The sequence below is a fragment of the Pyricularia pennisetigena genome (genome assembly GCF_004337985.1).
Source record: "Pyricularia pennisetigena strain Br36 chromosome Unknown Pyricularia_pennisetigena_Br36_Scf_12, whole genome shotgun sequence".
Taxonomy (NCBI): Eukaryota; Fungi; Ascomycota; class Sordariomycetes; order Magnaporthales; family Pyriculariaceae; genus Pyricularia; species Pyricularia pennisetigena.
Genome location: NW_021940924.1, coordinates 520,604 through 547,758, shown reverse-complemented (window position 1 = coordinate 547,758; position 27,155 = coordinate 520,604). Strand labels below are relative to the sequence as shown.

Here is a 27,155-nt window from a genome sequence, read left to right as displayed (position 1 = left end):
CGGGCATTGCGTCGATCACGCGATGTCGATGGGTGTGTCCGTCGAACCGCGCCCTGCTGATCGTAAAAATGACGTCGGCCGTCTCGCTCAGCCGCGAAAGCGATGTGTTGGCGGCGCGACGCTCTCTGAGCTCCTCGCGGAGGCGGGCGCGGTGCCATGACACCGAGAGCTGGCGGGGTAGGGATAGAAATGTGTGCCAGCTTTGTAGGGTGGTGTATCGGAAATGGCGTTTCATTGTCGCTTCTTTTTTCTTTTTTCTAATTTCAACTTTCGAGCCTTTTAGCGTTGGCCGTGTCAATTTTGTCACCTTGTATCTAAGGTATTACTTCTGCGGCTGTTTCAAGCGGGCAACTACCTAGATGCCTCTGCGTCTCCCTGACTGTGCGGTTATCGGGATGCCGAAGAAGAATCGTATTGAAATTCTTTACAGTGGTTAGAGCTAGCTTAGCCGATGCCTCTGCCGTTAGCCCCGGAATTGAGCCACTGCTTGAGAGACGGGAGTCCCACTATTATAAACAATTCACCCAAAGCTCTGCAAAGCGCAATGTCGGCATCGAGTGGCAATGTACGGGAGCTGGCCTATTGAAATTGTGGCTTACAACAAAAGTGGTGCTTTTGCGTCCTTTGCACAGTATTTGTAATATGCTCGGCCTGGACTGGAGGGCAGCGGTGGCGATGGTGACGAGCAGCAGCAGGATGGGAACGGCGTCGGAGCCAATGGCTTTATTAAGCCGATTTTTAGGACCACTGATGCCGAGACTGAATGTACCTCTCGGCGCAGCCCGTTTAATTTTTAAAGATCTTTAAACAAGGTGCGCCGAGACAGCTTGAGAAGACACACGGGTAGGATGTTGGCGGTCCTGCTAACTGAGGAGGAATTTGCGAACTAATCTGGGGTTGCCAGGCTTGGTGTGGCTATGCCTGTTAGTGGCGTGGCTAAGGGGGTGGAGCACCCAGCATTTGTAATGCAAGGCCTACATAATCGCGGTATGCTAGGTAAGGAAACGATCTTCACTGCCAGGTAACTTGGGAGCCTGTGATTGGTTGCCCGTCCAACACAATGAAATGTGGGAGGCCCACGACCCTCCTATTAACTATTAACAGTCTTGGCAGTGGGCGATCCCGGCTACGGAATTATCATTCGAAATGCAAGAGAGCCTTCACCGGTTGTCGATAAGGTCAGGATCGAGGTAGCTGCTAGAGTATTTGTGAGACACAAGATTTCGCAATTTTGGGGGATGTTAAGGGCGGTGATAGGTGTATTCATCGGATCTGGAGTTCTTGGTTTGTACTGCTGGAATTGGCCGTACTGGGTTTGCTTATGAAATTCTTGAGGTGCTGTTAGCCCTGCAGACAACCAAGCAATTCTAAGCCACTTACCTTATCTCAGTCAGAATGGCATGCATCACGATGCAGGAGGCCCTCCATCACCGGGCACACTATTTATAGGGCGGCGAAATGCAAAGTCCGGCATTGGCATGGTGATACGTGGCGAAGTTAACTGGAGGTTGACCGACCAATGGTTTGTTGCTGATAAAATGCCGCTGGGTTGCGCATCTTATTAATATGGGAAATGCGTATCCCGGAGCGCATTTTCACTTTGCGCCGAGACTAACCTTGTCGAGAGCATACTATCGTAAAAAATCCGAGATATTTCGGAACGATCCGCTGCCAGAAAACAACCGTGAAGGCATTTGAGTTACTAGGTCTTCCCGAAACGCCGAAATCAACGCCGAGCCCTGTCAAGCCACGTTATACTCGTCATAGACTGCTACCTTGTGACTCGGTAATACGCAAGGATGGTTGCATCGACTTGTCGGGGTTTCCAAACACACCCAATCAAATACTGCAAAGAAGTAAAAAAGAGTGATTGGCTGCAGCTGTTTCGTTCTATTGCGTGATTTGATTTGAGCGCTGTCGTCCCATTTACAGCCGTTGGGCCGCAATTTGACGTGGTACAAGACACATAAGGGTCAGCAGCGCAGGTCCGCGCGGACCGTTATAGATATAAAGCAGACTGATACATTTTACCTGTATAATACAGCTTGCGAGCATGGATTCTTTGACCTATCGAGCACAAACCGGACAGCATACTCTGCATCTCAAGCCATTGCTCAACGGAAAACATGAAGAAAAAGAACAAGGCATCTGCCTCTGGAAACGGTCTTGATGATGACACACGGCCTGAATCCTCGTGAGTGCTCAACTGTTCTTAAAGTTGTCTTTGCGCTGATTGAAATCATCAAAAACAGCCCATACGCAGCCTCAATCATCGAACTCAAACTTGGGGACGGAACAGCACTCAAAGTTCCAAGCTCTCTACTTCGCAAGTGCCCCAAACTGCACACAAAGATACAAACATGGGCTCAAATAGTATCATTGCTCGAGATGACTCAAGATATCGGCCACGTTCTCGTCCATTATCTCTTCACCAACACCTACCAATGTCTCCTGCCCAAGGGCACAGCCCATGAAAAGATGTCTTCAGAATATAGAACAGCCATCCGAGTCTACGGGTGGGCTCGAGATTACGAGCTGTCCGACCTGGAGGAGCTTGCAAAATTGGAAGTAGTAAGGCTTGGAAGTGGGCTTCCGTTCCCGACAGTCCTTGGTCTACTACGGAACGCATACCCAACCCCACGCTCGGACGATGTATGGTTCAGGAGCTACCTAAAAGACGGTCTCAAGTTGCTTGTTCAGGATCCATCTTTGCTAGCAGAATGCGCTGTGTCAAAGACTAATGTCGAAAAGCTGTCGATCAGCGACTTGAGCTTTGAAGTCCTGACAGAGCTTGTTGGGGACCCCGAGGCGCTTCCGCAGGGTGACGCGAATCCCCCGACTCAGCATGTTGAGAAGCTTGATTCTGGCTCCTCACCAGAGACTTTATCACCACCCGAAGCGACGCCAGAACCTACCGACTCAGGTCTAGAAGTGAGCCCGCGGCATCCACCCGCGACAAATCAACTAGACTTGCTGGAAGAAGCATTACCAGAACCAGCCACCAGCGAGCCGATTCCAGAGTCTGACACAACAAGGCCTGAAGCTTCTTGTGTGGAGGAGAGCGCACAGAGCAGCTATGCTTCCAAGAAGAAAGATAAGAAGAAAAAGAAAAAGGGGAGAGTTGCCGACATTGAGCCAGACTCGGCTCAAAAACAGCTGGAGGAAGTCGTACCAGCGATTTTTCTAGAGGCAACTGCCGCCCGCGTTGAGAAAGAAGTCACTTGCGAATTCCAGGGCATGCACTTGTCAGGGGACGGTTGGAAGGGTTGTTCCAGCTGCCAATCTCGCATAAGCCAACTTTCAAGCCAGCTTCACGCTACGTTTGACACGACAGCATTTTCTCCGTTCTCAAATAAACGATGGGGATTCGCGTAGCCTCCTGTTACTTTTCGAGCCAGGGTTTCTATCCTCAAAGAAATTGCTGTTGGTGCGCTGGAAGGGGTATCCCTTATGCTGGTGCGTTCGCGAGGCTGGTTCTAGTTAGGCGACTGGTGTCTCTTTGCTCTTCAAAATCGATCGAGGAATGGAAATAAATCGAGAGATTAGAAAATGATACAAAGGGTATTTTTGTTGCAGTTCGAGACAAGCTCAATGTTGACGTGCCTGTCGAAACGTACACCGGCTCAGGGTCTTTTATTGGCGACTATGGATTTAACGTTGGACCCCACATCTCTAATCCCTCTTAAGTCCGGCCCCCTTGAAAAATGTAAAGACAAAATACCCCTTTTATAAACCGATTTAAATATAAAATTATCAACGCACAACAATACAATTGATTTTAGGTTCCCACGGTTCTTTAACATCTTCCCCATCATCGGAGTTTCCCAAGCCATCCTTATTATTTTCCTGTGTTTCAAAAACGTTTTTTTTTTTTTTTTTGCGAACCAAAAGTTCGTTGGGATCCGGAATCGCCCTTTTCCTTTCGGCCGGCCGTACCGCCTCCAATTTTGCTTTCAATAAGCTGATTTCTTGCTGCCATTTCAGACAGCAAGAAGTTGATTCTCAGTGTATTCTTTCATTGGAAATTTTGGAGCAAAAATCTTCAAAAATAAAGTTCTAAAGTGAAATATTCGTCGAGATATTCATAAGATAAAACAAAGGGTTGATGTGGCTGAGTAGATATTTTTAGGGCCAGACTTCAGGGGGGTCGGAGATGTGGGGTCCAACGTTACGAAAGAGCGTGCTGCGTCGTCTGTAGTCAACTCATCAATTGATAAGGCACAATCATGAAATAATTGCACTCTTTAGCGAGCAGCGGAGACCTGCACACTCAATAAATAACGCTGCTTTTGAGCTAGGCACTTGCACGGAACTGATCTGGTACCTGGCTGGAAAACAAACCGGTGTGATGAAGCACCAGAGTGCAGAACATCAAATCAGGATTATTCTTATGCCCCAACACGAATTTTTGTGTGCTTCTCCCAATCGTATGCGCACCAAAGGCCTCCTGCATGGTGGAAAAAGTGTGAGACGAGGGAAGAAGGCTTTCCCATCCCGCCTAACCTTCTCAAACTTCCCACCAACTACTGCCCATAATCTCCCGACAGGGCCTGCCTTAAAAGCTCAGGGTAGCATGGAGCGGTAGATTATGTCAGCGATAGAACAGAGGAAGACAGACATCGATTTCGAGATTCCCGAGGCGCCAGGGGTGTCGGCTCACATTCGCAAAAGTTCATGAGGAGTTGGACGCTCCAATGCATGCTACTCATCTAAATAGCATCCACAATTATCACCTGCACTTTGAGCAAGAACATCTCTCTAGCCTCTGACAAGGGTTACGGCAAATCACGAGTACAAGAAGTCGGGCAAAAAGAAGAGGCATACAATGGAACTTCCAATTACGAGTTAAAGAAAAATCAACAAGCAAAAATACTTCCCAGATTACTTCACCAGCCAACAACCCCGTTTCAGCTACAATTAGCACAGGTGCTGCTAGTATTTTCTGAGGTAAAATCATCGTACCTATGGAGATGAAACGTGTTCTTTGGTGCCGTCCTCGTATATCTTGGCTACTCGTTTCTGCGGTTTGAACCTTCAGTAGCTGCCCAAACGGCGAGAGGAAACAACACCTAGGTGCAATTTTATGGAAAACGACTTACAAGATCAATATAGTGGGTTTCATTAAACTTGCAATTACCACCCATGCCGCAATCGCGGCCGTATCGGTAGTGGTGCGTGTAATGGCAGTCAAAATCCTCGCAACCGATACCGCAGTACATACTGCGGGCCAGATGCCTCTGGGCAAGCAGCTCTTGGTCTTTGAGGTGGGGCGGGTGCTTGTATTTGCAGTCCTCTTCGCCCTTGCAGTGCCCGGACAGGTGGTAACGGTTGCAAAAGTCGCAGCCGTTAGCAATCTTCTTCTGCTGATGACCCTCCTGCGAGGCGGTCGGCCCTGGGCGCCGCCAGTCAGGAGGGTCGCTTGCGGCGGGGCGAGGCGGATTGCTGGCCAGGCCTTGTCTTATTCACTATTGTTCATCTATCTATTCTCTCTCCCTACTTACTACTCTAGTATGCGCTTCAGCATTTCGAAGAAATGTCGTTCCTGGCCAATCACGTATCTTGAATCCGTCTCCATTTTTGCCGACACTCGGTCCCGCTTCGAAGCAATTCCCGCATCTCAATTGGTCAGCTTCACCAAGTTTGCGCCCACAGTAAATATATGTGCATCTTGTCATTGGCCAACTTCAGCGATAGTCCGGGACCAGCTCCAAATGGTGGGTACAGAGCATATTGCGGGTATGGTATCTCCAGTCGTTCCTGCACCCTTGCCCGTCCCTGCGCAACCATTAATTGGTACAAGGAAGTCGCCGTTTGCGACACGCTGTGCAGTATTTATTGCCTTGGGCGGCGAAACCTTATGAGTTGCTTAAGTCAAGCGCTTCGTGATGGGACGGTGAGGGCGAGGCGCTTTGTGGAGGAGGTCCAGCGGCTGCACTTCGCCAACATGCCTGGCGAGAAGAGTAACAATATTTTCTAGGGTTTAGCACAGTTGCGACTTTATTCGAAGATGTTTGGAGATGTGATCATCGAGCTTGTCTAGCCTAAGGCTGACGGTGTTTGAGAAATAATATCTACAAGTCATGCGGTGACTTGTATATCCACGTAGACGTTGGTCATATATGCTGCAGGCAGCTCACGTTGTTGGCAAAGAGCAACATCATGTTACAATCGTTCACGCATACATTCTCAATGTTATTTTGTGCTTATTTCTATTTTGCCCAACTTACTGAACGTGACATCCAAATAAAAGTTAACCCGAGATGTCGCGCAATGCTTCAACATGCTCGCCAATTTTTCTTTTTCATTTACCCGTCGTCCCATCTATTACACTTGTCACTCTGTTGGCGATAGCTTTCCGTTGCCTTGCAAATTCATTTCGCTCCACAGTGTGAGCCAATTTGTTTGGTGGATAGCTGCTGGCGCATTCCCCGCAATGATTGACATTGGCTGGACCATGTAACAATCCAATCCCAATCTTCAAGGCCTGCTTTGAGGCACACTTTGCATAAACTTCTATTATGTCACTGCGCATTGGCGATGTTTTCGACAGCCAGATTTTCTCTAACGAGGGCATCAAATCTGCTTTCGAGAAAGCAGTGACCCTCAGTGTCTTGGAATCCCTTGCCGGAGCAAGACACAACAAATGTACAGAGTACATTTAGGTTTGTTGGCCATTTATAGCAGGTTATGCATAGGGTGCTTAGTAGACCAATGTCTGCGACCAAGGTATGTGCCCCACCATGCTCTCCCCATATGGTGGCTAAAGATGCTGCCCCACGTAATTAGTTTGTAAACTTTTGTTTGCGTGTTCATAATAGTAATGGTTACGTAAGTAGAGCCGGGTCCCATGCAGCATTGTTGCCTGTGCAACGATCGCCACTCAATTTCCCGCAACTACCCGTCCAGCAAACATTGTTTCCTGCAAACATCCGTCCATCGCCAATCGAGATGGAGGAAGAACTCAATAAGCTCCGCAAGAAGCTCGAAGAAGCAGAAAATCGTGCCGTTGAAGAGCAACGCCGACGTGAAGAAGAGCAACGCCGACGCGAAGAAGAGCAACGCCGACGCGAAGAAGAGCAACGCCGACGCGAAGAAGAGCAACGCCGACGCGAAGAAGAGCAACGCCGACGCGAAGAAGCAGAAAACGCCGCCAGGGCATCGCAACCACTGACAATTGGCCCATACCTTAACGCCTGCCACTTGCTCAGTCTTGCCATCCAAGTCCTCACCGACCGATCTCTAACCACTCAAGGTGACACAACAAATCCTGCCGGTCGTGTTTATCCCCAACATATAGCCAAATGGCACGATTTTGCAGCAAAACAGGAGGAAATATGGGACCTACTCGAAAATACTTCCTTCACAACGAATGCTACATTCCCGTCTAATCATCAGTTAGATTACGTTCGATCTTTGATCGCTCCTATCAGTAGCGAGCTGGGGCTTCGCTCATTTGAGCGCGACACCGTCGAAAATGCAGTACAAAAGCTGGTTGATGCGGTGTTCCAGAACCCGCTGTTGCGGAAGCGCCTTGGCCTGCGCGGAACCGTAACGTTCGAGAGCCACACAAACCTCGGCCCGGCTGACGAGCATCTTTCCGAACCTCTCGAGCGTATGTCCCTTTCCACCGGCTCGGCAGGCGCGGCATCTGCAACGAGTGAAGTCCGAAAACCGCGTCGCACGGCCAAGGCGAAGGGGAAGGGCAATCGAGCAGACCAGTTTTGCATATATAGGACATCAGACGGTGCAAACATCCCAACGATGGCAATCGAGTACAAAGCGCCGCACAAACTGAGTCAAGACGAGGTGGTCACAGGCCTGGCATCCGAGATTAGGCCGAAGCGAGACGTGATTGGCCAACATTGTGAAGGCTTCGTACTCGCGTCCAAAGCGCTTGCCGCCGCCGTGGTTACCCAGCTTTTCTCTTACATGATCGGCAAGGGCATCCAGTACGGGTACGTCTGCACAGGGCAAACTTTTGTCTTCCTCCATATTCCGGATGATCCCGCCACGGTCCTTTACCACGTCTGCGTCCCGAACTTGGACGTCCTCGACGACGATGATAACAGGCTCCACCGTACAGCTGTCGCACAAGTCTTTGCCTTTGTCCTGCAGGCTCTACGTACTCCGCCGCCCCAACTATCGTGGCACGACGCGACGGTCAGACTTGAAACATGGGCTGTGGAGTACGAGGATGTGCTTGCCAAAATCCCGGCTTCCGTCCGTAAGGATAAAGAAAAAGCCTCTCCTTATATCCCTCGCCGTTGGCAGGGCTTTCAGCGCTCGCCGATTCGGACCCGCGCGTTCTGCCGGCAGTTACACACTCAGCACGTGTCTAACGAAGACGAGGACGACCATGATTTCATGCCTTCCCCAACGCCGAGCCGGGTATCTAATCGCAAACATGACGCTTCGGGCTCCGGCAGGCGTAGGGGAAAGAATAGCGGAGGAGTGCAGTCCAGCAAAACAGACAAAGGAATACAGGACAGGCAGTACTGCACCCATCAATGTCTCCTTGGGCTGGCATCTGGGGGATCAATCGACAAAACCTGTCCGAACGCCAGTAGTCACGGGCTCAACCACATGGACAGGACGGAGTTTTTATGTCTGCTTCGAGCCCAGCTAGCCAAAGATCGCGGGCCTGATGCGGACTCTGCGCCACTCTACCTTTCAGGGTCTATAGGCTCGCTCTTCAAGGTGCGGCTATCCTCGCATGGTTACACGCTTGTGGCGAAGGGCGTGGAAACGGCAAACCTCACATTTCTGCAACACGAAAAGAAGGTTTATGACCACCTTCGCCCAATCCAGGGGAAGCACGTTCCTGTATGCCTCGGACTAATGCCTCTGGAACTCCCGCACTATTGCGATGGCGGTGTTTATGAGTATTTTCTGTTCCTCAGCTGGGCTGGCGACCCTTTGTCAAGAGTTGCCAGTATCGATAGATCCGTTGCTGCTGCCTCGATTTCCAAGGCATTTGCCGAACTGCATCGTCTCGGCGTCCTTCACGGCGATGCTGAGGCGCGCAACATCTTGTTAAGTGGCCATCACCCTATGGTTGTGGATTTTGAAAGAGCGACTATCCGCGATCGTGCGCCGCTGGGCTCGATCTCTGCTAATACCAAGCTCAAAAGGAAGCTTGGGGCATCCCACAAAATGGAGAAGGACGAGTTTGCGAGAGAGTTTGCCGCTATACAAGGCGTTTTGCAAGACGCAACAAAGTGAACGCTACATTAGGAAACATATTGCGATGTTCATTAGCACACTCTCCACAACCGTTACCTCGTTAAGCAAGGGATATATTAACCGCAATCTAAGTGTCACCACCAACAAGTGAACCAGCGTGCCGGTACAGCTGTGAAGATCAACAACGCCACACTTGGGCACTTTTGCAACTTGGAATGCCTCCACGCCAAGTGAAAATTTGTCAAGATGGAATGTGCTCAAGGTCGACAAACTCCATAGATTACCTCGTGCCCGTCCGGAGAGCATATGGCGCCAGACTTTGAAGGTTTCCATTCTTGAGGAGAAACTGGTCGTTGCTCTCGCCAGGACTTGCAAGGGTGAATGCCTGTCAAAGAAGCTTGCACCTTCACACCCTGCCGCATGAAGGAGGTATTATACATAGTTATAAACAAATTATTGTGACGAAGGTTTGGCACAATGGATGCACCATTATTCATTCACGTCATGGATCAGCTAACAATTTAGCTGAAGGTTGCAGTAAACAAACTCGTTGTCGCATACAAAGAGCAAGCTACCTGGCGCGCGGCACGCATGCGTGGCGCACGCCCTCGCGCTACGAAAGGCCCCATATATAAACCCACGGCGGAGGGAGAGGACGAAGGAAGGTCTAGACTTTTTAGCCTGTGCTTTTTGACCTGGCAATGAGGGTGATATGGGGGGTTGCACAACACTAGCCGCAGAGGTTATCCACATACCCACACCCCCAGTTGCCGAACATAACCAAATGCCTGAAGAGGTTGCCCACACTCTTCAAATCGCCAAGCGCAACAGCTGAAACTGGCAGCGAAAGGTTACCACCCCCCAAATTGTTACACAAAACAGCCACAGAGTGGTGTGGCTGGTATACAAATACTTTACAGGTCGCGCATCCGTTGTTTGCCAGAAATGCCCTACAGGAACGATTATGTAGCCCCGAATATGTGTTTCAATCAATTTGAACTCCTGTGTCTTCGGCTAAACGTCCATGGGCTGTAAAAGGATAACGAAGTTGCACGATGAATGGAAGCCAGCGTGTAAGCGGTGTGGGGTTCGTCGCTCTGCACGGCAGGCAGAGCAGTACTTACGTTGTGCCAAAGTCGATTCCGATCACGAGAACACCATCCTGCTCGTCAACGACCAAGAAGTCGTCACCGGCTTCTTCTTTCTCGCGGGGCGGCTTAGGCCGGACGGGAATGGTTACTGAGGGCATCGCAATTAGCTTTGAAAACGGTCTTATCCGTGCGGGACTGGCAGTAGATGGACCATACGACAGCAGCACTTGCTCTCATGCCAGGATTTTATACGCTGGCTGACCCAGTCTTGTTGAGGGTCTGGAAAAGTCTGCTGCAAGTCAAAGACATGTGATGGTGGTTGTCACGAACCTAGGCCCGCATGGAAAAGTCGATAAACACATACGAAGTAGGTTTCGACTTGGGAAAGGGTTAGGGCTATACTGGCGATCCCATGGGCCCTCGAAGAATATCCCTGCATATTTGCAAGGGTAAACGTCGCGGATAGATATGTTCAGGCTGAGGTGGTAGCAGTGGTTGGCAAAGTCGAAGACTGTGTACTTCATTTTGGTCTCAACATACCAGAAAGCCTTTGATTCCTTTAGGGCAATGGTTTTCCTTGGCCTTTGTCTGCACCTGAGCTGGTTGGCAACAGGCACACATCACTTAATCAGCCATATCAAGTGACTTCTCGGGTGAAGAGTTCAAATCTGGAGTACAAGATGCACCAAATATGAAGAACGCATGCGCAGTCGCCACATCAGGTTGCCGGCATTATCTATGCAGCGATATGCAGTCTGCCGAAGGAATGGAATAGCTCTGATCCAATCAATACTGTAGTCGGAGGGCTATTATGGCGGAGATTGCAACAATCACCAAACGGGTAGGTGCAGATAATTCTGCTCTATGATGGTATACATCCTGCCTTCGGCCTCAGCTGCATGCAAGCTACCCTTGGCTCGCCCTTAATAAATCAAAATCGGGGATCCGCGTTACTGCTCATAAAGGCGGTTCTCCCCGACATGGTCTTCAGCATAGTCTGATCTTATGCTTCCATTCTCAATAAGCACTTACGGAGCACAAACGTAGGAACTCTGAACCTTTCGGCATCAAACTCGAGTTTTACAAAGAACCCACCATACACTCACACGAAATGCCTATCCAAGGTCGAAGCGGGTATAATTGAACCGGTTCCAAATTGCACCTTACATCCGTGGTATGTAATGGTCATTTCTGTGCATCAATTATCATGGCCTGCTAGCCCTAACTGAGATTCCCTTCCCCAGCGTGCGACCTCTGTCATCTCGCAGCAGCAACGCAATGACCTCAAAAATTGAAATCTGAAGCAAGCAGGTGTAATATGGAGGTTATGTCTGGAAGGGATACGGGAGGTTGTCAGGAGGGAAGATCCAAGTACGCTGACATGAGGACTTCTGGTGTGTCGCTTGCTATTTTCCAACCAAAGAGAGCTTTGTAGCGCAGCTTGCGTATAATCCCATCTTGCAATAGCCTGTAGTTTCTATAATGTCTGTCTGCTCTGCAGGGCCTGTTCACTATGTTTCTCAGCCTATTTTATTGGAGGAAAGTCAGTACTTAGGAAATCTTTGGCAAACCATTCTAAACGCGAGATACAATTTTCAGCTTGGACTTTTCTCCTCGTTCTAGTAGATGTAACGACCCAACAGAGTGGCTAGCGCGATTTTAGTTCAAATCTAGCACTCGTGCCAGAACGCCATACTAGCAAATTTAATGCATCAAATACATCCATGGAGAAAATACAGGTGAGCTCCTGCTACTCAGCCAAAACTCATTTTCCTTCAGCAAAACCGCATCCAAAACCTTGCCCATGTGGGTCCTTTCAATCCCCTTGCAGTTCCGACGCATGCAGGCTGCAGCAAGTAGCGACAATGTGTTCGGCCTCAACGATCGCGGCGAAACCTGAACCTTTTTCTGGACATGCTGGCGTACAAGGATCCTGAGCTCAGAAAACAAGTCTGTCTTTCTCATGGAGCGCTAATTTTTTGAGTCCCCCTCTACGGAACTTTCACATCTTACCAGCATGGTATTGGGCATTTAGTTGTTCGACGAGTAACCAATTGCGCATGTGCCGAAGGCGGAAGGTACGGCATGGGCAACTGAAAATAAAAGTCATGTAACTTGCTTTGATAAAATATTTAACGTACCGGTTTCAAAGGGACAAGCCGTACGCTCACGCAATTCTGGTGACCGCCGTGGGCTGGAAACCGGCAAACCCAGGTATGCCATTTTTTTTAGTTGGGCATGACCTTGCGAGCAACGGTGAGATTGCCACCAATTAACCAGAGTGATATCTTTAGCTTTCCGTAGTACCCCTAGCTTTTCCGACGTGTCACCAGCTGCGGATCGCGTTAACCAGGAATTGACAGCCGAATTTGAGCGCGCCACAGGCTAATTGTGGAGCATTGACCCTCGGCCCCTCAACCCTCACTAGTTCAGGGTACAGTACATATGTATGTATGTACGAAACGGGAGGCCCGCCCCTTGCCAACTGTGGCTCCCTCACGCCGCCAAAATCAATGAGACCGCGAAACATTTTGGACCACCTAAAATTACCTAACGTACCTACTCCTACATAATAACGAGCAGTTTCAAGCGCTTTTGCTGTCTCATTGATTCTGACGTGGGGGAGTGTGGGCAATCCTTGTCGCCCACCCAAAATCACAAGCCCAACAAAGTGGTACCTCCCGTTTCACAGAAGTCCTCTTCATTGGTTAAGCAGAATAGGAGCAGTGCATAGCTTACTGTGTACTACGTATGGACTAACGCAATTGCAATTGGCATCGACCGGTGGGCATGTTATTCATGTTCAGCTGCATATCTTAATCGATGCATACAAACAAAACGTGGGCCAGCTCAGGTACCTTATACCTATAGGTGGACCGGCAAAGGGTGGAGGGCACAGCAACCCATAGCTTGGCCTGCCACTTGAACCCTGCAGCTGCAGCTTGCGGCCAAAGCAGAGCTGGTTCCGTGCCGGCTGCCCGTCCTCAACGTGTGCTCTTCGCTGTTGCTCAAATCGAGATAGGCTACTGGGTTCATGCAGATACTATCTCTTAATACGTCTTGCTCAAAATATATCGGGTACCAAGCAAGCCGAATCATCAACTTCGTCCAAGTAGAGCTCCACCCGGAAAGAAATGGTAGCTTCATCTTGAACGCTTTGGCATCCACGGAAAAGTCCTCGGGTTAGCCTGCTCTTGACAGTGAGCTGGAGAGTTGGTTGGGAAGTTCGATCGGTTTTTAGCAAGTACTTGGCTTTGGGGAGCGAGGGTAAACATACAGCACAGTTGGTCATTCCGTGTGTGGTAAGGTACTTGTGGCCTGCATCGAGTATGCGACTGGAGAGTGTTTCTGTATCGAGGACACCACTCTGCAACGATGGTCCTCCTGTGACCGCAGCTGTAGTCCATCTATGGGGTAGACTGGTTATTCGTAGCTCATCGAAAAAAAAAACAATGGAAAATGCTTACGTATTGGTAGGTACACATGCTGGGTGAGGTGAGCCGGTGATTTGGCAGGATATCAAGGCCAACGTATGCACAAAAAATTTGACCAGACGGGATACAAGAAGCTGGTTGAGGCTTGCAGTAGAATTGACGTGTTATCGATTTATCTCTGAGCAGTCAAAATCCGTGCTTGGTGAATGTCCGGGTCACCTTCGGAGATCAGGTCACCACGAGGGTGTGGCCGGGAATTGCAACCATCCGGCGAACCGATCGTTCAACCCTGCTCCTTGATCATGCAACCCAAGCTAATGTAGAACATGCAGTGCGCATTTAATTAAGCTATTGTCGTAAAGGCTGCGCGCTGATGGTAGCCATTTCGCAAAAGCAAGCAGCATCGCAAGCCGAGCAGGAGTGACCAAATCTTAAACATGCTACGTACACCCTTGGTATCCCTGTCACTTGGCTATTTCCCGACCCACTCTGGATTTTCCCTTGTCTTTTCGCCTCTGTCCCCTGTCGCCCATCCCTGTCGCCCATCCCCTGTCGCCCATCCCCTGTCGCCCTAGCAGTCCCCAGCATTCAAATCCAGCAATCGCCCACCAGCAATTCCCAGAATCCGAATCCAGCAATCGTCCACCTACAATTCCCAGCATTGGAATCCAGCAATCGCCCACCTGCAATTCCCAGAATCCGAATCCAGCAATCGTCCACCTGCAATTCCCAGCATTGGAATCCAGCAATCGCCCACCAGCAGTTCGCAGATCTCGAATTCTCGCATCGCTAGCCCAATGCAGGAATTTCTATCTACACTGCGATCAACTATCTGGTCTTTGGGGAAATCTTTCAATTCGAATGAAATACGCGATTTGACCAGTCAATTCAAGTGTTTTCTAACAGTCCACCAAAAACTACTCCATGAACGGCTGTTAACCGTCGATAACCGGGTTGCTAAACCCAGTCTGAACCGCCTCGAGGCCTTTTTGCTCCTCGTTTATAAGCCGGATGCTGATAAATTCATGTCAAGTCTCAGGAAGCTTGACTATAAGAACATCATCGCTCTTGGCCTGGTTGTCACAGGCAAATTTCTGAACTCCCCCGAGGACCAGCTCAGCGAACTTCCTAATGTCGCTGCATACGTAGTGCAACAGCTGGGCAGCCATATATTTGCTGAAGAAATCTTCAACGTCATTGCCAGCGTTCAAGTTGTTATTGAAGACAAAGGGGACAATAAACCCTACAGGGAATTCGCTTCAAGTTAGTTGCTTTCAGCGCAAAGACTTTGCTTAATGCTAATGAATGGTTGGGACAGCTTACAGAATACAAGGACCTGTCAAAGAATACCTCGACAAAAAATGCAAAATACCTAACAAAAGAAAAAGAGCACCAACGAATGAGGACCTCGGCGAATTCGGTCGACCCTCCGAGCCAGACCTCCAAATCCAGTCTACTGTATCGCCTTCTGTTACCATCAGCCAGAATATCGACCCGATACTTGTCGCGTCGTCGGATAAACAGACCAGAACGTCGAACACAGGTTCAAATCTTTTGCCAGATGTCACATCACGAGAAGGTTTTGGCAGAGAACCTCCCGGGCTCTCTCTTAATGCAACAGAACACCAGCCCAGAGACAACACTACGTTGTCGGAGATTGACGGTCTTGACTTCATCGGCTATTACGTGGATGATGGAATGGGATTTACACAGTTTTCCAATACGTTCTCTTACTATTGATTAGGTTTGAAATTCGCTATGTATTGTCGTACGAACATGGAAAAGGCTTCCCGCTCAAAGTCAATGCCGGTGCCCCCATGAACTTAAGGCTCTTCGCAAAGAAAGTACATATCGACCTCATACCTAGCAAGGTGTGCCCAGTTACTCCCCAACCACAGCGTCTAATAGTGCGCGGTGCTTCTGTCCGTCTGCTGTATCTGGCTGACCTTTACCCAATACCGCTGTTGACCAGGTCAAAGGTGTTGCCCGCTATGGCTTCTTGATCAACCGAGAAGGCTCAGCGTTACTACAGCGGAATTCTCCAGGTTAGATGGAAATGCAGCAGTATAGATGCCAGCTTACCTTGGAGAATCCCATGCCTCCCCCAGATGATTTATTGATGAAGTCCAGAGGAGCGGGAGCAGCAGAAGCAGGAGGAGCAGCAGGAGCAGGAGTAGCCGGAGGTGCTTGAGGGGCTGGAGCCGGAACTGAAACTTGTTTGGAGGTATCCATCTTGACTGAAAATGATAGGGCGTTCAAGTGGCTATGACATTTGGGTTATGGAATGCTTGACTGAAGATAATCTCCCCATATCAAGTCAAAGTAGGGATTGCATCTTTCTTTATACTTTATCATATGGACCTGACAGTACCAGCTGTATACCACGATATAATTGATACCATTCCCTCTCCTACCTTTCGTTGCATATTGACTGTGATGAGTTCGACGAAGAGGCCAACAAATGTTGACCGGGCCGCTTTTTCGGTCTCTGAAATCAGGGCGTAACAGTCAAGCAGCAATTAATTGGCAGCTTGATATAGCCCTGATCCATTTGCTTATTCGAGGTTATCATCAAGAGCCTCTAAGCCCCTTCGTTTTGGGTGATTTCTGCTCGGAAGTCATACTAAGATCCTGCAGGCCCTGTGCAAACGCGTTGGATTAAACGACAGGGTGACACACGTTGGATCCAATGAGTAGAGTCAGAATACTTACATAATCAGGTCTCGATTACCTGGTTATGCGGGCTATCCGCATCAAGTGCCAAAGTCACCGCAAAACTTTTTAGAGCCCCACCTACATTGCAGCATCTTTGCAGAAAAAGCTCCGCAGAAATCTGCAGAGGTTTTTCAAATTCTATAGAGCTCTACAGAGACCAATAGAGATCTTTAGAGCTCCACATAACTCTGCAGATATTGATAGGATTTCACAGAGCTCGATGGAAGCCTGCAGAACTATGCAGAGCTCTCAGGGCCCCACTTAAATTGTTGCATCATTGCAAAAAAAAAATACATGCAGAACTCTGCAGAACTCTGCGACGCCACCACCCTTGCTTTGCGCGTTCGTTTTTTTTTCAATATCTCGTCACAACGTACTCAAAACAAAACAAATCACAATGGTGAAAGATATAACAGAAGTCCTGCAAAAACTGGACAAGGGGTCCCGAATGATAGTGAAAAGTGGGGTTTTTGAGAAGACGGTGGACGATCGCATCATCCAAGCTGGCCAGCTACTAGCAGATGGCGGACCGAAGCTAGGATCCGAGGCTTTTTTGAAGAGGAAGCTCTACACAGAGTTTCTACAACGTGCCTGTGTTGTCGCGGGAATAGAAGGCGCTATATTTTGTGCGGCTGGGCTAGGGTGCAGCTACATTCATGCGATGGGGAAAAATGCTCGCATCGACTTGCTGGCCTGCCTCAGACAGAAACTAGATGAGTTTAAGGAGTTTGAGGAAATGGCCGCAAAGCACGAAGGTAAGCTAAATCCGCCAATCCGTTTTTCATTTCTTGTGCTAATATTACTAGTCGCCGTCAATTACGGGCCAAGACAACAAATCGTTGATGGAAGACACCCGCCTCCCACACAGATGGCTTCTACTCAGCTTGGTGGAATCGAGCCGCCTCCCACACAAGTGGCTTCCACTCAGCTAGGTGGAATCCAACCAGGCGGGAACCAACTTCCTCGACTTGACCTAGGGCCGCAAAGTTACCAGACATATGTTACGTGGCAGGATGTGCAGAATTCTCTCACGAACCATACAACAATTGATGGGGCGCCGGTACTGGTGTCGAATTTGCGGGGTACTCCAGCATATGTTGCATTCCCAGTCACATGGGAATTTGAGTTCAGCTTGCTCACGAGGGTGTCAAGTCCATCATTGCGTTTTATGTAGCACGATGGAAACGTAGTCACTCTAGCGCTTTTTCTCAATATAGCCTACACGAATATTGCCCCTGGACAAATAACTCCAACCCTTCTGCCACTTGATGAATACCAAGTTCTGCCCATCGGTCGCGCCTACTATATAGATAGGCTTTACCGCGCCTTCTTCAAACACATCGATTCTCCCTGAATTCGGGTGATCGACGACAATGGCCACGGTGTTATCGGGAGGTTTTAATACATGATGCCCCTGCAAGACTTGCCAGCTCAATTCACCATACTAGATAGATGTTCGTTAGTACTTGTGCGCTCCCAGGGTAAGTATTCGTCCATACATCGCTATCTCGTTCCTTAATTTCGTCGTCGGTTAGATTCTCAGTGGTTTTCTCCAAGTCCTCGCCCATGCTTCGCGATTTTTGTGTTGCGTCGTTTGTGACAGAGTTTCCGAAGCTCAGGCTCAGTTTGCAGAATTGAGAAGGTTGTTGAGCAGTGGTGTGGCCGAACTTGTCATCTGGCGCCCTGTGCATCCATCGTTCGCTCCGTCTCGATGGCCGTGATTGCTATCGGTCGCGCTTTAGATATCGCCGTGCTGATGGCTAAACAAACGTGTGAGCAGCGCAAAGTTTCGACTTGACTGATGGGATACACACGAGAGCTCGTAGGAGTATCTCACCTGCAATACAGTTACGAGGGTTGTTCTCGACAGGAAGTTATTGTCGAGTTGGCTCGGCTGATGGAACAACAGGCGTCGATGAAGGGAAAAAGTTAGCTACCATTTTTCCTAGACAAGGTGATGGAATTTGGAGGGGTCGTTGCGGGGCTGCTTTCGATGAGGAGCACCATCAGGTGCCCAAATGTTGGGCATCAACATGAAAAGATATCTTCGCCACTGATTAACCCCACTTTACTTGAGAAATCAAGACGAACTCCACTTGTGTGGAGGTTCCTAACGCTTACTAATCATGCTATCGATATGGATTAAATCCCAGCGTCCCCCTTCTTCCAAAAAGCCATGTCCGTCCCCGCCAAGCCACCGTGACAAATCCAGCTGGCCACTTGTCGACTCAGCAAACATAATGAAAGGCCACCACTTTCTCAGACATCACGCAGATCTTGGAGATATGGCACGGGCCGTCTGTATTTTTGCTGATGAAATGATTTCGGTGCCATGGAAACAAGGAGTATGGCGGTTTGACAAAGAAAAAACAGTGCTTCCCAAGACAGCGAAGGATCTCGTTTTGCGGTTCAATACGGAATATGTATGTGTGCACCATCCAACAAATCAACAATCGGAAAGACTAAAAAAACAGTTTCACCTAGTCGTTAGCGACGCAAGACTCCTAAGACAAAAAATAGAATGGGACGAAGCTCTGGATATTGTCTGGATTGAAACTGAAGTACTCTCAGAGCAGACCCGGATGGCAGTACTCATCGTACTCACGAAGCCACTTACGCCACTCGAGTCCCAAAACGAAATGACAATCCAAGGAGAACCGTCGCACGGCGCAAACCTCCCAATGGGTCGAGAAGCAGCGCCGGAGTCATGCGATCGTAGATCCAGAGAAGTTCTGAGCATACCATTCCTACTGCAGCCCAATAATTTGATCACCAATCCGGAGGTATGTAGAGGAATCCTTGAGGATTAACAGGTCGGGTTATAAGAGGTTCCAAGGCCAAACGCCTGGATATAGTGTCTGACAAACATGAATTTCAAATTGATGCTATTTGAGAAGGCGACCAGAGGAGGGATTGCTTCCGACACCCTGGAAGTGCAATCTACTGTCTGTTTCGTCGAGTCAGAGGCAGAACCAGACTCCGCGCGCGAGCATGCCTTACAACCAGGTGATGTTATCCAGCTATATGGAGGTGCCGGAATTCGGGTAACAGGTGGAGGAGTATATGCAATCGCCATACGGTACCGCACATATCCACAATCTGAGAAGCAGAAGTAGAGGACAAGCAGAAGAACAAGCAGAGGGGCAGTATAAACAACAGGAAAGCAGGAGGAAGAAAGAGCAGGAAGAGAATAGATAAGTTTAAATAAAGCTTATTCATTTTTCCGAACAAAGAAAATAGCGGACTAAACGAAATGGAGAGCTCCTGTAATCGCGTGCATCGAACCGGATGCCGTTGGGGCCAGCGGGAACAGATCCATCGTGCAGCTCCAGTATCGGCACCACATTTTTTGCCGCCAGATGACGCCAAAACAGCCCATGAGCATGATTTGCTTCAATATAGCCATTGTCTACAGCAAGCTGGGTCCTTTGTTTACGTGGATTGCAAGCGAGTGCGACGAAAAAGACGTCTGCTAGGCGACCTGCCAGCCGGTCTGGGTTCTTGCCATGTGCATCGGTTGTGATTTTTCCCCTAGGCGTGCATCGTGGCCTCAGGGTGACGTCAGAGCTCTGCAGCGGCGAGGCTAGTCATCGGGGTCGTGGTATGAGGGAAATCATGCTGCATGGCAAGCGAAATGTTGCGAGGTCGCTGTAAAGGCGAGCTGTGGCCCCGGGTAAAATGCAGCGATCCCCTCATTGCCGAGCTCTCATTGCTGTGCATACCGATTGTGACATGTGGTTGGCGTCGTGGCAGTTGCGCCAAGATCTCCCGATTATCGGCAAAAATAGCTGACATAGAAAGTGGAAGTAACACCTTGGCCGCCGACCGTGAGAACGCGGCTGGCTCAAAACGAGAGGTTGTGGCTGATAAATCGAGGGAGGAGGTACAGAGGAGATCCTTTTGCAATAGTACACGACTCCAGGCACTCATTGGTATCGAGTAGCTTACGCCACCACACGAGCCAGCAGTGCGGAGAAAAACCACGTAAACGCGCCTTCACAACGCCCACGCCCCCTCGAACCACGTTCTGTGGGGAAACGCACATCCGCCCATGTCGTTGCCAAGCTCGCGCATCTTATCGACCCGCAGCTGGACACAGTAGTGCTATCGCCGAGGTAGAAGCAAGTACGAAAGGTTTCAATCGGCCACACCCAGCAGATCTTCCACCTTGAGATGGGCAGGCCCCTGTCGGGGGTATCCCCGGAATCCAGCCAGGTTGGACAGGGCGGCTGTCTCCACACACCCCACCAGGTTGGAAGATCTGTCAGCAATTTCGTGAGCTCGTTTGGTTGCGTCGCGTTGGGAATGCTACTTCGCAAGCTCGCATTGCTTCTCGGCATGGTTGAAACCCCAATCGTACAGCCAGATAGGTACTCAGTCGTCTCCACACACCCCGCGAGGACCAGGTTCGAGTCTTCCAGCAATTTCGCGGACTTGGTGGGTTGTGCCGCGTTGGGAATCCTCCTTCACACGGGTTGTATTGCTTTTGGACATGGTTAAAACGCCAATCGTAAAATATGCATCTCCCATAGATATATAGATATATATATCAATCTGGCTAGCGGCCATACGACGATGGTTGCGCCAGGGGTCGACCAACCATCCCCTGTTTGGCAACTGATGGTTCGAGTGCCGAATATCACCTTTTGTAAAGTTCGTATCGTTCCCAAAGCGGCACTCCTGGCACATTCTTGAATTCTTGAGACTTTTACCATTGTTTCCACACAACGTACTCCTCCACTGCAATACAGAGTTTTACGATAATGGCTTCCGTCTCACAGAGGTTTGGGGCTGAATATCAATCTCCGCCCTCGGAATGGTCTCGACAGCCACAAGGTATCGAGTTCCAAGCTATGTTTTCCAAAAGTTATCCTTCACCAGGCACCCGGTTTTCACCTCCTCAGTCACCGGTGCCTCCCGCCTGCCAACAGGCAATGCCAGCAGAAGTAGGTCAAATATCGGCCGGTATACTAATACAGTTGCCTGGAGCGACTCCGCATCCTCCCAGTTTGCAACCACAACAGCGACGATACCTGGACGGCCAGAAGCGGGCCAGCTTCGATGACGACCATTCCGGACTCGTGTCACGCAAGCAGCAGTTTCCGGATGAGCAACTATCGACTCACAACATATACACGGTCAAGCAAGAACACAGCCCAAATGAGAGTTCTGTAGCGGCTAGTGGACAACGTCACAAGCACCAGCGCGCGTCCGTGGTATGGTTTTTCGGTTCAACGCCTCATTTCCTCAAATAAATAACTAACGACCGGTTGCCCATAGGCTTGCAATCGGTGCCGACTTGTCAAAGCCAAGTGCGATGAGCAGATGCCATGCACAAACTGTAAAGAGAAAAACGAATCTTGCAACTACCAAAAGCCCGAAGTTAAACGGTACAAGCTAGACATGCTTTCCGTTTTATTTGCCCAATCACAAGGCTAACTTGATCCTTCTCTAGAAAAGAAAAGGTTCAGACAGAGCTTCTCGAGACGGTGGCCAACATAAGTACGAGCTTTGCCGATATAAAATCGTCGATTTCAGGGGTCGATTCGCGTCTTGGTACTCGTCTTGCAAATCTTGAGGAAGAGATGAGGACTATAGTCGCTGCTATCCGACCCGGCGCTGCGCAACCTACGCCTTTGTCTATGAAAACGGAACCAAGGGCAAGCTGGGATGTTGAGGAACCAATCGCGGCTTTTACTCTCGACGATGGATCTGATATCCCCCCTGGATCCCCGGTACCTGCCGAGAAACCTGCGATTCCAGAAAACCACACGACAGGAACCGGAAATTTGCTCATGTGGCCGCCCATCCACAAGCTCGTCGGGCACCTTTTGGTGGAGCATGGTATCGAAATCCCAGAGACTTACCCACTCTGCATCGAGGAGAACAGGGGTCTGCTACATTTATATGGCCGAGGGGAAGGGAGCAAAAGTGGCAGCGAGGTGCCCAACGACTTTGGACTTCTTGCATCCGCGTATCCCAAAGACGTAGCACCATCGCCTCCATACAATGATTGGGGCTATGTGGATACTACGGAGACCGTGTCTTGCCTGAGGTCCAATCATTATCATGTGTGGAAGCTTGTGGACAGCTACAATGAGAATATGCAGAACATGCATCCCATCATCTTGCCCCAGGATCTGGACGCCCTGGTCAAAAAATTCCTCGGAAGCCTTTCCACCGTTTGCGTTACCAAATCTGCCAGGCCTGCACCAATCGCAGGGTTTGCCGCAAAGCACGAAGTTGTGGGTGAGAAGCGAAAACGAGAGGACACAGACGACGGCTCGGGACCCAAGGCGGTGCATCAAAAACGTCCCACGTTGTCTCGCGACATCCAAACTGCTGTAGTTCTCTGTATTCTTGCCCTGGGCGAGATCTGCTTACACAAGGAACGTATCCCCGATATCGTTCCAACGCATGGCGAGATGCAAGGTCAAGGTTCCTTCAACTCTCAACCCTACCCCTCTCAAGGTTCCTCGGCCTCTAGGAATGGTGTGCCACCATCCCCCGTCCAAGGGACGCCGCCTTCGGTAGTTTGGCCCCCGACAGGTAGCAGGCGAGCCTCTTCTGGTTCTACATCAGAGCATATGAAGAGAAACATCGATGTGATTCCGGGTCTGCAATACCTAGCCAATGCCACCGACATTATGGGCAATCAAATGGCAGGGACGTCGGCATGGCACGTGTACGCCAGTATTTTGGCTGGTCTTTACTACGGCCAATTGAGCAGGGTTATGGAGAGTTACTGGCATATCCATGATGCCTGTATCAAGGCCCAGCATCTTCTTAAGGAGTGAGTCCTTCCCTTCCCCTCTCCAGGAATTGGCTGGATTTGGTCGCTGACCTGCTTTTACCAAGCCACTTCTCCCGTCTCACTGCTGCAAACAGCCAAACACAAGACATCAAAGACACCCGGTACTATCTCATATACTGGACAAGTATGCAACTTGAATGGCATGTGGTTTCTCTTTCTTTTTTTCTTTTGCCAGTACTGACCAAATTTTCAGCGACATTATTGCCGAGTTGAACCTACAGCAGTCGGGCATCAGCAAGTACGAGCAGCGCATGCCAACCCCTAATTTGAAACACATGATCGAATGTGGGATCGACCAGCGTGTCGTCTACGGCTATCACGCGCAAATATGGCTACGGAAGACACTCAACAAGGCGCACACAGCGCTATATGGACCCAAGTCTGAAAGAGAGGGATACATCCTGATAGATTTGGTGAAAATCCTATACTCGAACCTGACAGACAGTGAAGGTCTTTGGTGGCCAAATTTTCATGACCATGATCCCCAGACTCCGGCCGACAACATCCTCGACGCTAGACTGAGAGCAAAGTATTGGGGCGCCATGAACATCACTTGCCGGCCAGTCATCAAATCTATACTGATGCGAGATTATCAGGGGATGCAGGAAGGGCTCGACATGACCGATCCCCTGAATGAGCTCCTCGATCCCAACGACAAAACTGTTTTGGCACTAGCAAAGAGGGGCATCAATGCGCTTGTTCATAGTACCAAGGCCTTCCACAATCTTGCTGAAAGGCGGTATATTGTCACCAACATCTTTGGTACCGCTCAGGCGTAAGTTTTGGGAAGTCGTGCTTTTTCTTCTCCTTTCCCCACGCTGACTTTTGTTCTTTGATGCATTTTAGTCAATGGGGCAACCTAATTACCCTGGCCGCGGTCTACAGGAACCAGCACCTCTCACATTTTATCAACCCTGATGAGCTCAAGGACCTTTTCGATAAGATGATACAATTCCTGAAGGTCGTCTCGCATCGATCAAGCGCTCTCGAGGTTGACGGGAAAATCCTCGTTGGTCTAAGGAATTCCCTTTTTCCCTAGGCTTTCCCGACCCGAGACGCTTCCGACCATCAGCCCAAACCCGCCCCACAATCCAATGGCCTAGTCTGTCTTCCATCCCTGTCGTTGAGTCCTGTGCACAAGAGTCCAATCGGTCCTCCATTGGGGAACATACACCTTGGCAGCTATTCTTCAGATCGTGAAGGGTAAAGGAATCATCCTCTGTCTGGCACTTGTGTTTACTAAAATCCTGAAGCGCCTCCTCAATTGTGTCTTCAGTGGGCTTGGAAAGGATTGGCCTTGTATATTTATACCTCCTCATCACCAGTAATACCTTGAGTTCCTAAGTACTACTATCACGAGCCTTATAAATAGGGAAGTCATCTTCCAACGAATATCTATTTGAAAACTCTTCTTCTGCATCCATGCTTCACAAACTTTGCCCCAAACTCCAACCAGCCACTTCACCTTAAGATTGAAACCTTGTCTTCACATTGGTTACCCAAAGGTATGTTTGGTTCTTTTTCAGTCCTTTTCATCTTCTTGGCAATTCCTCCTTAACAACCCTTATCTTAATACAATAGAAAATCAAGAGTCGAAGTAATTAATATAGATAATTCCTCTTTACCCCTAAACGCCGCCTAAGTCATTATCGGGTCTTTCTTTCATCCTCTTAACCACTGCAAGGTTGGTTTTGACCGGCTTCTATCTTGATCTTCTATTCTGCTTATTAAAAATTAACTCATAAAATAGCAGCAGACATGTGTATTTTCCCTTGTACAGCTTATGAGGAGTGTGAGGTCGACGAGGCAGCGAAGCGATGTTCTGATTCAGCCCCTGGAAAAGCTTGTAGTAGCTTTGAGAACAAAGCATCGTACAAAGAAGGCAAGTGTCCCGATTGTAAAGGCAAACTAGAAGATGAAGAAGACAAAAGATCGATCATCGAGCCTTGAGGTTTTGAAGAGTAACTCACATACATCGCTTGGGGGACTGTTGCGTTATCATGTACTACTCTTCTCGGTGTTTTGACAGAAATAGGAGATCCCACTTTAGTGGATGGTCGAAAGCTAGAGTGCGGGCCATACGCGTCTTAAGTTGACCTACGGAGGACATCTAGGATGAATTACTGTTCCTTTGGGGCTACAGAGGTTTTACAGATTATGCCCAACCCTGGAAGTCTTTTTTGTTTTGCCTCTATCTTTTTATTCTCCTTCAAGTTTCGTACAAGATACAACAAACACCTTTACCAATCTATAGCTGCGTCATCCACTACTGTAAGGCGACATTTTCTCAATTTCTGGTGAATGAACCTATACGCGGTACTACTTACATCAGCCTCAGAAACACCGGTCGTCAGTTGCACCTGTGCTTCGCTTCAAATAAATAAGCCTAGTGCCGGAACAGAAGGACCTACAGTGCCTGGGCACTTCGCTTCCACGGAGAGGCTGAGGACAAACACCCGGAAACACATCCGGCCTCTCCTGGGACTTTTTTGAGCCCAATCAGCCGCGAGAGCCAAGACCGGGCCATGGAACCGCTCAGGTCAGATTGGTTCCGTGGTGGTTGCCTTTGTTTCTTATGGTTCGCCAACGCGGCTGTATGGGGATGATGTGTAAAGACGAGCCTTTTCCTCAGCACCAGGTGCTATCTGCTCGCTATAAAAGTGTCAGCTTTGGACATAATGCTGGCAAAATTACACATACCTGGCCTCGTCCCTTTCGGATTTGCGTTTTAGGAGCTTTTCTGCGATTGGAGTGAAAACGCGGAATGTCGTAATTCCTTGAACGCTCAGTAAGACAAGAGAGCAAGTCACAGCTAGGTGCAGGGAGGAGCCAGCCTGGATAAGGACTTTCACGAGTGTAACGAAAGCCGACTCCACTTTGAGCAGCGTTTTGCAAAATGTAGCGAGTGTATCGGATTTACGGATCAGCTAGGCGGCGCGCGATGCACGCTTCATCATGAGAGTGCTCTCGTCCGAGTCGCTTGGGGAGGCCACGAAGGAGGGCCCCAGGCGAGGCATCCTGCCTTGGTGGATGACATATATCGATTCAGAAGCTCCGTTGCCCAGCTTCGTCTGGCGATCGTTGCGCTCCAGCATCAGAGTAATTAGGACCTTCTTGAAGTCAGGTTGACTTTCGAGTCCACCCGCTTGAACAAGGTTTTGTCATCGACGCTCGACTTGCCGCTCTCCTCGTTGGAGTCTTCCCACTCCGAATCATCGTCGTCGATCGCACTCTCAGGGGGAAATTTCCTAGTCACGACTTGTTTGCTAGAGAACGGTTGCAACAATTAGAAAGGTCATGCAGGAGTGCAAGAAGGAGCCCTTCCCTCCGGGATTGAACATGGACGAAGGTCGAAATAGTGGATCACCATCCACCGACCCTGATTCGTTTGAATCCACCAGTATATATCCTCACGGGAGGCGAAGCATGAGACCAAGCGGAAGCGATTCCTGTGTGATGGCTGCTGCAAATTAAACAAGTAAACTTGCGCAGTTGAGGTCTCGGTCTGCTGGTGCATTCTCAGCTACTCTCCCAAATTTCACGCTGTCCCAAAAATGATCGAACATGACAAACATAGCGTCAAGCAACACCGGGCAGTATCATGCTCGATGTAAAACTGGTACATCTTCTGGTTGGCCACAAGCATGTCCAGGTCGTATCCTTGTGCCAATGTTACTCCTGGGCCGTCCCGTAGTGTTCCTTCTGCTCCTCCGAGTCAACACTGGATGCCCCACCAACAACGTGAAGTGGGGTACCTTCTTCGTTCAACCCCCACTTCATCCCCGCTCAGGCGCTTTTAAGAGTCTTTACTCCTGAGCAACCGATGCGTGACGCTGACGTACTAACTTTAACACAAAACAAACTAGCAACGATAACCATCCTTCAATTAACGACTTCACGACTTCACGACGTCAATTG

The 27,155-nt window shown here is 49.4% G+C and overlaps 9 protein-coding genes across 9 annotated transcripts; 4 read left to right on the top strand and 5 right to left on the bottom strand.

The window, feature by feature from the left end:
* Positions 1-2,126: 2,126 nt before the first annotated feature.
* PpBr36_11024 (uncharacterized protein) lies at positions 2,127-3,375 on the top strand (the record flags this gene model as incomplete). Its single annotated transcript, XM_029898130.1, has 2 exons — positions 2,127-2,194; positions 2,253-3,375. The coding sequence occupies 2 exons, from the start codon at positions 2,127-2,129 to the stop codon at positions 3,373-3,375; spliced, it is 1,191 nt and encodes a 396-aa protein (XP_029743615.1).
* A 1,587-nt stretch (positions 3,376-4,962) lies between these two features.
* PpBr36_11023 (uncharacterized protein) lies at positions 4,963-5,575 on the bottom strand (the record flags this gene model as incomplete). The annotated part of the gene is made up of 3 exons (XM_029898129.1): positions 4,963-5,019; positions 5,100-5,418; positions 5,502-5,575. The coding sequence occupies 3 exons, from the start codon at positions 5,573-5,575 to the stop codon at positions 4,963-4,965; spliced, it is 450 nt and encodes a 149-aa protein (XP_029743610.1).
* A 1,373-nt stretch (positions 5,576-6,948) lies between these two features.
* On the top strand, positions 6,949-9,222 carry PpBr36_11022 (uncharacterized protein; the record flags this gene model as incomplete). The annotated part of the gene is made up of 1 exon (XM_029898128.1): positions 6,949-9,222. The coding sequence occupies one exon, from the start codon at positions 6,949-6,951 to the stop codon at positions 9,220-9,222; it is 2,274 nt and encodes a 757-aa protein (XP_029743609.1).
* A 1,081-nt stretch (positions 9,223-10,303) lies between these two features.
* PpBr36_11021 (uncharacterized protein) lies at positions 10,304-10,798 on the bottom strand (the record flags this gene model as incomplete). The annotated part of the gene is made up of 2 exons (XM_029898127.1): positions 10,304-10,422; positions 10,639-10,798. The coding sequence occupies 2 exons, from the start codon at positions 10,796-10,798 to the stop codon at positions 10,304-10,306; spliced, it is 279 nt and encodes a 92-aa protein (XP_029743612.1).
* A 3,938-nt stretch (positions 10,799-14,736) lies between these two features.
* On the bottom strand, positions 14,737-15,940 carry PpBr36_11020 (uncharacterized protein; the record flags this gene model as incomplete). The annotated part of the gene is made up of 3 exons (XM_029898126.1): positions 14,737-14,951; positions 15,032-15,044; positions 15,791-15,940. 3 exons carry the CDS (start codon positions 15,938-15,940, stop codon positions 14,737-14,739), a joined length of 378 nt encoding a protein of 125 aa, XP_029743611.1.
* An 880-nt stretch (positions 15,941-16,820) lies between these two features.
* Positions 16,821-17,777, top strand: PpBr36_11019 (uncharacterized protein; the record flags this gene model as incomplete). Its single annotated transcript, XM_029898125.1, has 3 exons — positions 16,821-17,178; positions 17,230-17,567; positions 17,598-17,777. 3 exons carry the CDS (start codon positions 16,821-16,823, stop codon positions 17,775-17,777), a joined length of 876 nt encoding a protein of 291 aa, XP_029743519.1.
* Positions 17,778-19,638: 1,861 nt separating this feature from the next.
* On the bottom strand, positions 19,639-20,917 carry PpBr36_11018 (uncharacterized protein; the record flags this gene model as incomplete). Its single annotated transcript, XM_029898124.1, has 2 exons — positions 19,639-19,992; positions 20,816-20,917. The coding sequence occupies 2 exons, from the start codon at positions 20,915-20,917 to the stop codon at positions 19,639-19,641; spliced, it is 456 nt and encodes a 151-aa protein (XP_029743520.1).
* Positions 20,918-20,959: 42 nt separating this feature from the next.
* PpBr36_11017 (uncharacterized protein) lies at positions 20,960-25,187 on the top strand (the record flags this gene model as incomplete). The annotated part of the gene is made up of 8 exons (XM_029898123.1): positions 20,960-21,046; positions 21,175-21,639; positions 21,704-21,813; positions 21,879-23,216; positions 23,431-24,012; positions 24,084-24,246; positions 24,277-24,433; positions 25,018-25,187. Exons 1-8 carry the CDS (start codon positions 20,999-21,001, stop codon positions 25,185-25,187), a joined length of 3,033 nt encoding a protein of 1,010 aa, XP_029743521.1. The 5' UTR covers positions 20,960-20,998.
* A 1,460-nt stretch (positions 25,188-26,647) lies between these two features.
* PpBr36_11016 (uncharacterized protein) lies at positions 26,648-27,017 on the bottom strand (the record flags this gene model as incomplete). Its single annotated transcript, XM_029898122.1, has 2 exons — positions 26,648-26,686; positions 26,811-27,017. One exon carries the CDS (start codon positions 27,015-27,017, stop codon positions 26,910-26,912), a length of 108 nt encoding a protein of 35 aa, XP_029743522.1. The 3' UTR covers positions 26,648-26,686; positions 26,811-26,909.
* Between the last annotated feature and the right edge of the window lie 138 nt (positions 27,018-27,155).